Source organism: Oncorhynchus tshawytscha, linkage group LG04 (genome assembly GCF_018296145.1).
Source record: "Oncorhynchus tshawytscha isolate Ot180627B linkage group LG04, Otsh_v2.0, whole genome shotgun sequence".
NCBI lineage: Eukaryota > Metazoa > Chordata > Actinopteri > Salmoniformes > Salmonidae > Oncorhynchus > Oncorhynchus tshawytscha.
Window position 1 is genome coordinate 6,669,774 of NC_056432.1, and position 12,561 is coordinate 6,682,334.

The window sequence follows — 12,561 nt, forward strand, 5'->3', positions numbered from 1 at the left end:
TTTTACCGCACTGTTCATGTATTTTAATACGCTGTTTATGTGAGAGAAATACAACGATATTACTGGCAGTTAGCCATAGGACTGCTTCCCCTCTTGGGGACACTTCAGTTCTGAGAGTTGGGGGTGGAGGGGTCACAGGGGAGAAGGTGGGGAGTTGGGGGGGGCATTTGGGATGAGAAGTGGTGAATATGGGGGTTGGGGGTGGGAGGGGGTGACTGGAGGGGAGGTGACTGGATCTTTTTGTGGGGTGGGGGCAGCTGGATCTATTTGTAGGGTGATGGGCTGGGGGGTAGCTGGATCTATTTGTAGGGTAATGGGCTGGGGGGTAGCTGGATCTATTTGTAGGGTGATGGGCTGGGGGGTAGCTGGATCTATTTGTAGGGCGATGAGCTGGGGGGGGGGTAGCTGGATCTATTTGTAGGGTGATGGGCTGGGGGGGGTGGAGGGGGTAGCTGGATCTTTTTGTGGGGTGATAGAGGGTGGAGGGGGTAGCTGGATCTTTCTCTAAGGTGATAGAGGGTGGAGGGGGGTAGCTGGATCTTTCTGTAGGGTGATAGAGGGTGGAGGGGGTAGCTGGATCTTTCTGTAGGGTGATAGAGGGTGGGGGGGTAGCTGGATCTTTTTGTAGGGTGATGGGGTGGAGGGGGGGTGGAGGGGGTAACTGGATCTTTCTGTAGGGTGATAGAGGGTGGAGGGGGTAGCTGGATCTTTCTGTAGGGTGATAGAGGGTGGAGGGGGGTAGCTGGATCTTTCTCTAGGGTGATAGAGGGTGGAGGGGGGGTGGAGGGGAGGTAGCTGGATCTTTCTGTAGGGTGATAGAGGGGGGTGGAAGGGGGTAGCTGGATCTTTCTGTAGGGTGATAGAGGGTGGAGGGGGTAGCTGGATCTTTCTGTAGGGTGATAGGGTGGAGGGGGTGGCTGGATCTTTCTGTGGGGTGATGGGGTGGAGGGGTGGAGGTAGCTGGATCTTTCTGTAGGGTGATAGGGTGGAGGGGGTGGCTGGATCTTTCTGTGGGGTGATGGGGTGGAGGGGGTAGCTGGATCTTTCTGTAGGGTGATAGAGGGTGGAGGGGGTGATAGCTGGATCTTTCTGTAGGGTGATAGAGGGTGGAGGGGGGTGGCTGGATCTTTCTGTAGGGTGATAGGGTGGAGGGGGTGGCTGGATCTTTCTGTGGGGTGATGGGGTGGAGGGGGTAGCTGGATCTTTCTGTAGGGTGATAGGGTGGAGGGGGTGGCTGGATCTTTCTGTGGGGTGATGGGGTGGAGGGGGTAGCTGGATCTTTCTGTAGGGTGATAGAGGGTGGAGGGGGGGTAGCTGGATCTTTCTGTAAGGTGATAGAGGGTGTGCCCTCTATCTGAGAACCATCCCCTGTTTCCCTGACTGTTGACTAAATGTCTCCACGCCCTCTAACAGATGCATATGTATGCAAATGCATTAGCGGTCAGTTCTTCAAAGCTCAAAATGTGTTGCTATTATAGATGGATGATGTAGCCTAGAAATACACAACTAAAGGGACTCTGGCTTCCCCAGTGGCTGTAGTCACCCACTGTAGTATCTTACATTGAGAATCAGGCTGAAGGTAACATCTGAAGGTGACATCTGAAGGTGACATCTGAAGGTGACATCGGAAGGTAACATCTGAAGGTGACATCTGAAGGTGACATCTGAAGGTGACATCTGAAGGTGACATCTGAAGGTGACATCTGAAGGTGACATCTGAAGGTGACATCTGAAGGTGACATCTGAAGGTGACATCTGAAGGTAACATCTGAAGGTGACATCTGAAGGTGACATCTGAAGGTGACATCGGAAGGTGACATCTGAAGGTAACATCTGAAGGTGACATCTGAAGGTGACATCTGAAGGTGACATCTGAAGGTAACATCTGAAGGTAACATCTGAAGGTAACATCTGAAGGTAACATCTGAAGGTAACATCTGAAGGTGACATCTGAAGGTGACATCTGAAGGTGACATCTGAAGGTGACATCTGAAGGTGACATCGGGTGGTAACATCTGAAGGTGACATCTGAAGGTGACATCTGAAGGTGACATCTGAAGGTAACATCTGAAGGTGACATCTGAAGGTGACATCTGAAGGTGACATCGGAAGGTGACATCTGAAGGTAACATCTGAAGGTGACATCTGAAGGTAACAGTGGGGGAAAGAGATGTCTATGTAAATTAGTGTGTGAATGTGCGTGTGTGTGTGTGTGTGTGTTGGTGTCAAGGTAGTGGATGGGGTGTGTACCACAGCTGGTCAGAGAATGTATGAGTCACCATTTAAATGGCCGTCAGTGTGGAACCACCCGGCAATGATTCCCAATGTTTCCCAATGAATCCTGAGTGATGCTGATTGATCCTGAGTGATCCTGATGGATCCTGAGTGATCTTGATGGATCCTGAGTGATCTTGATGGATCCTGAGTGATCCTGAGTGATCCTGAGTGATCCTGAGTGATCATGATTGATCATGAGTGATCCTGATTGATCATGAGTGATCCTGATTGATCCTGAGTGAACCTGAGTGATCTTGATGGATCCTGAGTGATGCTGATTGATCCTGAGTGATCCTGATGGATCCTGAGTGATCTTGATGGATCCTGAGTGATCTTGATGGATCCTGAGTGATCCTGAGTGATCCTGAGTGATCCTGAGTGATCCTGATTGATCCTGATTGATCTCAGGAGGATCACACACTTCATTTTTGTATTGTTTTATTTGCAGTGTTACTGAGTGGACTATCCTGGTTAAATACATATAAGGAATCCCTGCACATTGACTCAGTACCGGTACCCTCTGTATAGCCTTGTTATTGTTATTGTTATTTTTTACTTTAGTTTATTTAGTAGATATTTTTCTTAATTAACACGTATTTTTCTTAAAACTGCATTGTTGGTTAAGGGCTTGTAAGTAAGCATTTCACTGTAAGGTCTACTACACCTGTTGTATTCAGCATTTCACTGTAAGGTCTACTACACCTGTTGTATTCAGCATTTCACTGTGAGGTCTACTACAGCTGTTGTATTCATCATTTCACTGTAAGGTCTACTACACCTGTTGTATTCAGCATTTCACTGTGAGGTCTACTACACCTGTTGTATTCAGCATTTCACTGTAAGGTCTACTACACCTGTTGTATTCAGCATTTCACTGTAAGGTCTACTACACCTGTTGTATTCAGCATTTCACTGTGAGGTCTGCTACACCTGTTGTATTCAGCATTTCACTGTGAGGTCTGCTACACCTGTTGTATTCAGCATTTCACTGTAAGGTCTACTACACCTGTTGTATTCAGCATTTCACTGTGAGGTCTACTACACCTGTTGTATTCAGCATTTCACTGTGAGGTCTACTACACCTGTTGTATTCAGCATTTCACTGTAAGGTCTACTACACCTGTTGTATTCAGCATTTCACTGTAAGGTCTACTACACCTGTTGTATTCAGCATTTCACTGTAAGGTCTACTACACCTGTTGTATTCAGCATTTCACTGTAAGGTCTACTACACCTGTTGTATTCAGCATTTCACTGTAAGGTCTACTACACCTGTTGAATTCAGCATTTCACTGTAAGGTCTACTACACCTGTTGTATTCAGCATTTCACTGTAAGGTCTACTACACCTGTTGTATTCAGCATTTCACTGTAAGGTCTACTACACCTGTTGTATTCAGCATTTCACTGTAAGGTCTACTACACCTGTTGAATTCAGCATTTCACTGTAAGGTCTACTACACCTGTTGTATTCAGCATTTCACTGTAAGGTCTACATCTGTTGTATTCGGCGCATGTGACAAATAACATTTGATTTGATTTTGAGATGGAAGGAGAGAGAGAGGAAGTGGGAAAGGAGGTAAAGAATGAATGATGTAGTCAGAGAGACTGAATGATGTAGTCAGAGAGATTGATGTAGTCAGTGAGACTGAATGATGTAGTCAGTGAGACTGAATGATGTAGTCAGAGAGACTGAATGATGTAGTCAGAGAGACTGATGTAGTCAGAGAGACTGAATGCTACTTGTTTGATTCTGTAACAGACTTTCTGACCCTGGCATGGTGTGAACATCTGTTTTCTGACACGTTGGTTGGTTGGGTGAATAGATCGGCGACTCTGTGGAACATTAGGTTACACTGTTCTCCTGTCCAATTCCGTTACCATGTGAGCCAGCATGTCTGTAGCAGCTAGGGTTGCCATGGTGACGTGTTTGCTCCCATTTCTTCCTGGCCGTGCCAGATCCGTTCATGGATGCTGCTGGTACCCACATCCTTCCTCTGGTTGGCTCTGATTTGAGGTGAGATTCCTAGCAGTTATAGATTCATACCGTCATTGTGATAACCATGTGTGTGAACACTAATCATTCAGAGGTTCTAACAGCATATTTTCCCATTATGTTGGTACAGAGAAAACACATACAGTGTCTTCTGAAATTAAATAGGTTTTTTTTCTCCTCATCAATCTACACACAATACCTCATAATGACATCACAATACCCCATAATGACATCACAATACCCCATAATGACATCACAATACCCCATAATGACATCACAATACCCCATAATGACATCACAATACCTCATAATGACATCACAATACCCCATAATGACATCACAATACCCCATAATGACATCACAATACCCCATAATGACATCACAATATCCCATAATGACATCACAATACCTCATAATGACATCACAATACCCCACAATGACATCACAATACCCCATAATGACATCACGATACCCCATAATGAAAAAGCCAAAACAGGAGCTCTATGGACAATTCCTTCGACCTCATGGCTTGGTTTGTGCTCTGACATGCACTGTCAACTGTGGGACCTTATATAGACAGGTGTGTGCCTTTCCAAATCATGGCCAATCAATTGAATTTACCACAGGTGGATGCCAATCACGTTGTAGAAACATCTCAAGGATGAATAATGGAAACAGGACGCACCTGAGTTAAGTTTTGAGTCTTATAGCAAAGGGTCTGAATACATATTTATTCTGTTTATTATTTTTAATACATTTGCAAAAAATATCTATAAATCTGTTTTCACTTTGTCCTTTTGGGGTTTTGTGATGTCATTATGGGATATTTTAATGTGATTATGGGGTATTGTGTGTAGATTGCTGATTATTATTTATTTTTTAAATCCATTTTAGAATAAGGCTGTAACGTAACAAAATGTGGAATAAGTCAAGGGGTCTGAATACTTTCCGAATGCACTGTATATGCACACAGACACTCCTCTGCGCCATCTGACCAACCACCAAACAGGCAAAGCGTCAATACATGACTAAGATTGAATCCTAGACACTGGCTTTGATGCTCGTCGGGTGTGGCAGGGCTCGCAAACTATCACGGATTACAATGGGAAACCCAGCCGACAGCTGCCCAGTGACACGAGCCTACCAGACGATGTTCGCTTTGAGGCACACAACACTGAACCATGCGTAAGAGCACCAGCTGTTCCGTAGCCGATGTGAGTAAGACCTTTAAAAATACCTTTAAACAGGTTAACATTAAGAAGGCTCGAAGGCCGTCGTCAAGTTTGCCGATGACACAACGGTGGTAGGCCTGATCACCAACGACGATGAGACAGCCTATAGGGTGGAGGTCAGAGACCTGACAGTGTGGTGCCAGGACTACAACCTCTCCTTCCACGTCAGTAAGGACTATAAGAAAACACATCGACCAGCTGTAGTGGAGACGGTCGAGAGCTTCAAGTTCCTCGGTGTCCACATCACTAAGGACCTATCATGGTCCACACACACCAACACAGTCCTGAAGAGGGCACAACAACGCCTCTTCCCCCTCAGGAGGGTGAAAAGATTTGGCATGGGGCCAAGTTCTGCAGCGGCACCATTGACAACATCTTGACTGGCTGCTTCACTGCTTGGTATGGCAACTGTTTGGCATCCAACAGCAGGGCGCTGCAGAGGGTAGTGGGTACGGCCCAGTACTTCACTGTGGCAGAACTCCCTGCCATCCAGGATCTCAATATCAGGCTGTGTCAGAGGAAGGCCCTAAAAATGGTCAACGACACCAGCCACCCAAGCCACTCCATACCACACACTGGACTCTATACCCACACACTGGACTCTATACCACACACTGGGCTCTATACCCACACATTGGACTCTATACCCACACACTGGACTCTATACCACACACCGGACTCTATACCACACACTGGACTCTATACACATACACACTGGACTTTATGGACTCTATACCACACACTGGACTCTATGCCCACACATTGGGACTCTATGCCCACACACTGGCCTCTATACCACACATTGGACTCTATACCACACACTGGACTCTATACCACACATTGGACTCTATACCCACACATTGGACTCTATACCCACACACTGGACTCTATGCCCACAAACTAGACTCTATACCCACACATTGGACTCTGTCATTGACTTGGTCCTGGTGTCCCATATACAGTATATAGCCATACTATCATTGACTTGGTCCTGGTGTCCCATATACAGTATATAGCCATGTTATCATTGACTTGGTCCTGGTGTCCCATGTACAGTATATAGCCATGTTATCATTGACTTGGTCCTGGTGTCCCATGTACAGTATATAGCCATACTATCATTGCTCATTGTGGATTTATTCCTTGTGTTACTTTTTTTTCTATTATTATTTATTTATTTATTTATTCTGCATTGTTGGGAAGGGTCCGCATTTCACTGGTAGTCTTCACCTGCTCTTTATGGTGCATGTGACAATTAATATTTTATTTGACTTCATCAGTCACGGACCCTAGAGCCTTTAGGACGGCTGTGTGTTTGTGTGTGTGTGTGTGTGTGTGTGTGTGTGTGTGTGCGTGTGTCGTTTGAGAAACGATATTAATGATATTTGGGGCGACATGTAGCCTAGCAGTTAGAGCGTTGGGACAATAATCAAAAGGTTGTTGGATTGGATCCCCCGAGCTGACAAGGTAAAATCTGTCATTCTGCCCCTGAACAAGGCAGTTAAGCCGTCAATGTAAATAACAATTTGTTCTTAACTGACTTGCCTGGTTAAATTAAAAAATATTAACCCACCCATTACCTCACTAAAACAAGCCCTTGGTGTCACTTTGCCTCCTCTTCCTCCTCCTCCTCCTCCTCACAGTAACTCATGTTGTATCCTCTACTACAGGTTCTTTGCTTCAGAGGGTCAGAGAATGTGTACATTCCGCTGCCACAATATAGACTGAGACACTTATGTGTCAGATGTCTGTAAGAGGGGTCATCATGGGTACAGAGATGTGGCTGGCCACGCAAAACACAACAGAGATGTGGCCTGCCAACCAAAACACAACAGAGATGTGGCTGGCCACGCAAAACACAACAGAGATGTGGCCTGCCAACCAAAACACAACAGAGATGTGGCTGGCCACGCAAAACACAACAGAGATGTGGCCTGCCAACCAAAACACAACAGAGATGTGGCTGGCCACGCAAAACACAACAGAGATGTGGCCTGCCAACCAAAACACAACAGAGATGTGGCTGGCCACGCAAAACACAACAGAGATGTGGCCTGCCAACCAAAACACAACAGAGATGTGGCCTGCCAACCAAAACCATCAGAGATGTGACTGGCCAACCAAAACCATCAGAGATGTGACTGGCCAACCAAAACACACCAGAGATGTGGCCTGCCAACCAAAACACAACAGAGATGTGGCCTGCCAACCAAAACACAACAGAGATGTGGCCTGCCAACCACAACCATCAGAGATGTGACTGGCCAACCAAAACCATCAGAGATGTGACTGGCCAACCAAAACACACCAGAGATGTGGCCTGCCAACCAAAACACAACAGAGATGTGGCCTGCCAACCAAAACACAACAGAGATGTGGCCTGCCAAACAAAACACACCAGAGATGTGGCTGGCCAACCAAAACATACCAGACGTGGCTGGCCAGGCAAACACACCAGAGATGTGGCTGGCCAACCAAAACACACCAGAGATGTGGCTGGCCAACCCAAACACACCAGACGTGGCTGGCCAAACAAAACACTTCTCTCTCTCACCTTCTCTCTTTCTTTTCTTTCTCTCTCTCTCCCAGAGTGCCCTGACAGATACAGCAGAACTTGCAGATGCCCTCCGAAAAGAGAATATTGTGAAAAACTATCACGCCACTATTACTGTGAATACATTAAGGCTATTTTCTGAAATTATAATATGCAAAGATATTACATATAGCTCCTTAAACCTTTTATTGTAGTGGATTAAATCAGGGTCACAGAGAGTGATTAAATCAGGGTCACACAGTGTGATTAAATCAGGGTCACAGAGAGTGATTAAATCAGGGTCACACAGAGTGATTAAATCAGGGTCACAGAGAGTGATTAAATCAGGGTCACAGTGTGATAAAATCAGGGTCACAGTGTAATTAAATCAGGGTCACAGTGTAATTAAATCAGGGTCACAGTGTGATAAAATCAGGGTCACAGTGTAATTAAATCAGGGTCACAGTGTGATAAAATCAGGGTCACAGTGTAATTAAATCAGGGTCACAGTGTAATTAAATCAGGGTCACAGAGAATGATTAAATCAGGGTCACAGAGAATGATTAAATCAGGGTCACACAGTGTAATTAAATCAGGGTCACAGAGAATGATTAAATCAGGGTCACAGAGAATGATTAAATCAGGGTCACACAGTGTAATTAAATCAGGGTCACAGAGAGTGATTAAATCAGGGTCACAGTGTAATTAAATCAGGGTCACAGTGTAATTAAATCAGGGTCACAGAGAATGATTAAATCAGGGTCACACAGTGTAATTAAATCAGGGTCACAGAGAATGATTAAATCAGGGTCACAGAGAATGATTAAATCAGGGTCACACAGTGTAATTAAATCAGGGTCACAGAGAATGATTAAATCAGGGTCACAGAGTGTGATTAAATCAGGGTCACAGAGAGTGATTAAATCAGGGTCACAGAGTGTGATTAAATCAGGGTCACAGAGAATGATTAAATCAGGGTCACAGAGAATGATTAAATCAGGGTCACACAGTGTGATTAAATCAGGGTCACACAGTGTGATTAAATCAGGGTCACAGAGAATGATTAAATCAGGGTCACAGAGAATGATTAAATCAGGGTCACACAGTGTGATTAAATCAGGGTCACAGAGAATGATTAAATCAGGGTCACACAGAATGATTAAATCAGGGTCACAGAGAGTGATTAAATCAGGGTCACACAGAGTGATTCTTGGTAGTCTGAAACAAATCTACTTTGAAACAAAAGTATACACCTCACACACGTGGTTATGGGTTTAACAATAATAAGACACCTGAACCACGTCAGATATAGAGTTGACATTTATTCAGTTGTTAGATTGCATTCCACTATTACACTTCATATAAATCACAGAAGACTGACATATAACAAAACAAAATCATCCTAATTAATTATGAAATTATGAAAAATATGAATAGCATTCCACCCATGAGGCCAAAGAGGGCGCTTTAAGTCATTGACTGCAGGAAAGGGCTATGGCATCCTACCTTACCCCTCACCCTTAACCCTTCACCCCTGTCCCCTCAACCTGGCTCCCGCTCCACCCTCCCCCATCACCTTCTCTTCTCTGGGCACCGTGTGGAAGCCTACCCCCTCATCCTCCTCTCCTCCCCCTCCCCCCTCCACCATCTCCTTCTCTTCTCTGGGCACCGTGTGGAAGCCCACCCCCTCATCCTCCCCTCCTCCCCCCCCTCCTCCATCTCCTTCTCTTCTCTGGGGACCGTGTGGAAGCCTACCCCCTCAATCCTCCCCTCCTCCCTCCCTCCCACCCCTCTTTTCCGAGTCCCAACCTGGAATTCCAGGGTGGTTTGAACAGAGCTCTCTCTCTCTCCATGGTAATGTGATTGGTGACCCCTGACCTATTCACCTCCAGTGAGGTAGGAATGCGGAGATACAGGACAGTAGGGAGACCACTGGAATTCCTCTGAACTCCCATGTGTTTATACTCACTAACAAACACGCACACACACACACACACACACACACAGAAATACACACAGACATACACGCACCCACAGACATATATACACACAACGATCAGTCATGCTCAAATGCACAACCACACATAACATTTCACATAAACATATTCAACAAAACAAATATGATAGGAATAATTCCCAAACCTATGTTTGACCAGAGCCTCATTCAGAGATGGTCAGTCCTACATGTAAACATCAGTGGGGTTGTACGGTATGGGGATGGTTGGGGGTAGGGTGGGGAAGATTGACCAGGCCTGAAGGATCCTGGCTACCATTTCTGCCTCCTCTGACCTCCAGGACAGGACAGGGAAGATGGTGAACACCATAGATATAGAACAATATAGATATAGACAATATAGACATAGAACACCATAGCTATAGAACACCATAGATATAGACCACCATAGATATAGAATACCATAAATTTAGAACAACACAGATATAGAACACCATAGATATAGAACACCATAGATATATAACACCATAGATATAGAACACCATAGATATAGAACACCATAGATATATAACACCATAGACATAGAACAATATAGATATAGATAACCATAGACATAGAACAATATAGATATAGAACACCATAGAATAGAACACCATAGATATAGAACACTATAGATATAGAACAATATAGATATAGAACACCATAGATATAGAAAACCATAGAATAGAACACCATAGATATAGAACACTATAGATATAGAACACCATAGATATAGAACAATATAGATATTGAACACCAGAGATATAGAACACTATAGATAAAGACACCATAGATATAGAACACAGCTAGGGAAAGAGCTAGAAAGGAAAGAGTAAAGAGTTGAATGACCAATTGCAGACCTTGCAAGCCATTGTGACCTGCCTGTAAAGACTGTTGAGTTTTTGTGTGGTTTGTGTGGTCCTTCAACTCTCTACTCTCTCCTTTACATATCAGTCAATGAAAGCATTTTGGTTCACAAGTTCTTGCTTGTGTGCAGAGGTGAGAGGATATATTTTTTTTAACCTAAGTGGTTCTCAGTCTTTAAGTTATTTACTTTGCCTGTACAATATATCCACTTGCATTACAGTAATGTGGATATAAAAAAAGTAAGGTATTTCATTTGGAACTATACGGTTATTTTAATACAGAAACCATTTTAAAAGACTGAAGAAAAATTAACTGAATCAAATCTAGTACAGCGTGGGGAAGAGCAGTAATATAATACAATGTTTTGCTTATGAAATAGTTCAAACAGTGTTAAAGTTCTTGATATTATTGACTTACAAAACTAAACAAGATTCATATTTGAGTTTAAATCTAAAGTCAGACAAATCAATGAAAAAGGTAATAGACTAAATTAAAAAGTAATGTTTTAATGCCCCTGTAATTATCAAAGATGACTCATTTTAGATGTCATTGCATTTCATTTTGCTGAACTGTTTCAACTCAGATGGAAGCCTTCGTAGCTCGGTCAGAATTTATAACAAGGTGATCAAATAGTAATAGAATGTTGATTTTTCACTTTCAACTGCCAAATCGGGAATATTTAACTGTTTAAAATTCCTTGAGTGTAATACTATTACCAAGCAAACTAACTCTATTCATCGAGCCAATATTATTACGTCAAATATATGGTTTTATGATTATCTCTCAAAACAACCTTTATTCAAACAGCCAAATATATAGATTTACTAGAATTAAAAATATTATCCTTTGGTGATAATTAATTGGTATTGTTTTCTGTTTCTCCACTTTGTATAAACATATGAATATTACTCAACTTGACCATTTTATGTCCATACAATATATGTTATGTGTATTATTCATTTTTCCCAAATGTGGGATTATGTATGTAGTCCTAAAATATATAGAAAGATATAAAAATACATATTAAATTACACTTTTAATTGTATACAAAATTACATACATTTGTATGAACGTATTTTTTTCCCCCCGTTATAAAATCTAGCTTAGATACTTTTAACAATGTTGTATTTCTCTTCCTGAACGAACGCAAATAATTTGTTATCCAGTCAACAGTGAGCAACATTATAATCATGTTCGCATGAAGAAAACATGAACAAATCACACACAATACAATCACAAACTTTTGCCGTAGACCGACACTACTTTGTAATTCGTTTGAGATCATTTAAATTGAAATATCTATTATCAAAATTTTCCATAAAGAATTGTTAAATTCGATTTGGTTTTGACATTTGAGTTCAATAGCCTATATTTCAATAGCCTATATACTTCTAGGTCATTTGAGACTATTTTTTGAGGCAGACTTATGTTGAAGGTAAAGGAGTTTTTAACCCTAGCTTCTCATACTACCATGTGTGGTCCAGTGTCCTTAAAACATTTAACCCTTTAAATAACCTGTTTTACAACCAAAATATAATCTTATTCGCCCTCCTGACTGCTTGCTGTGTGTGTTACTCGCTCACCACCACAAATGAGAACGGTAGAGTAAAATAATCGAAAAGTAGCTTATACATGACGAAACGTGTTTCTATTTAGGCAGAAAA

The 12,561-nt window shown here is 42.9% G+C and overlaps 1 protein-coding gene across 1 annotated transcript; it reads right to left on the reverse strand.

Moving 5' to 3' along the window:
* Positions 1-504: 504 nt before the first annotated feature.
* LOC121846403 (extensin-like) lies at positions 505-7,155 on the reverse strand. The gene is made up of 2 exons (XM_042321250.1): positions 7,112-7,155; positions 505-1,282 (listed from the first exon to the last, which is right to left on the reverse strand). The coding sequence occupies exons 1-2, from the start codon at positions 7,153-7,155 to the stop codon at positions 505-507; spliced, it is 822 nt and encodes a 273-aa protein (XP_042177184.1).
* Positions 7,156-12,561: the final 5,406 nt, after the last annotated feature.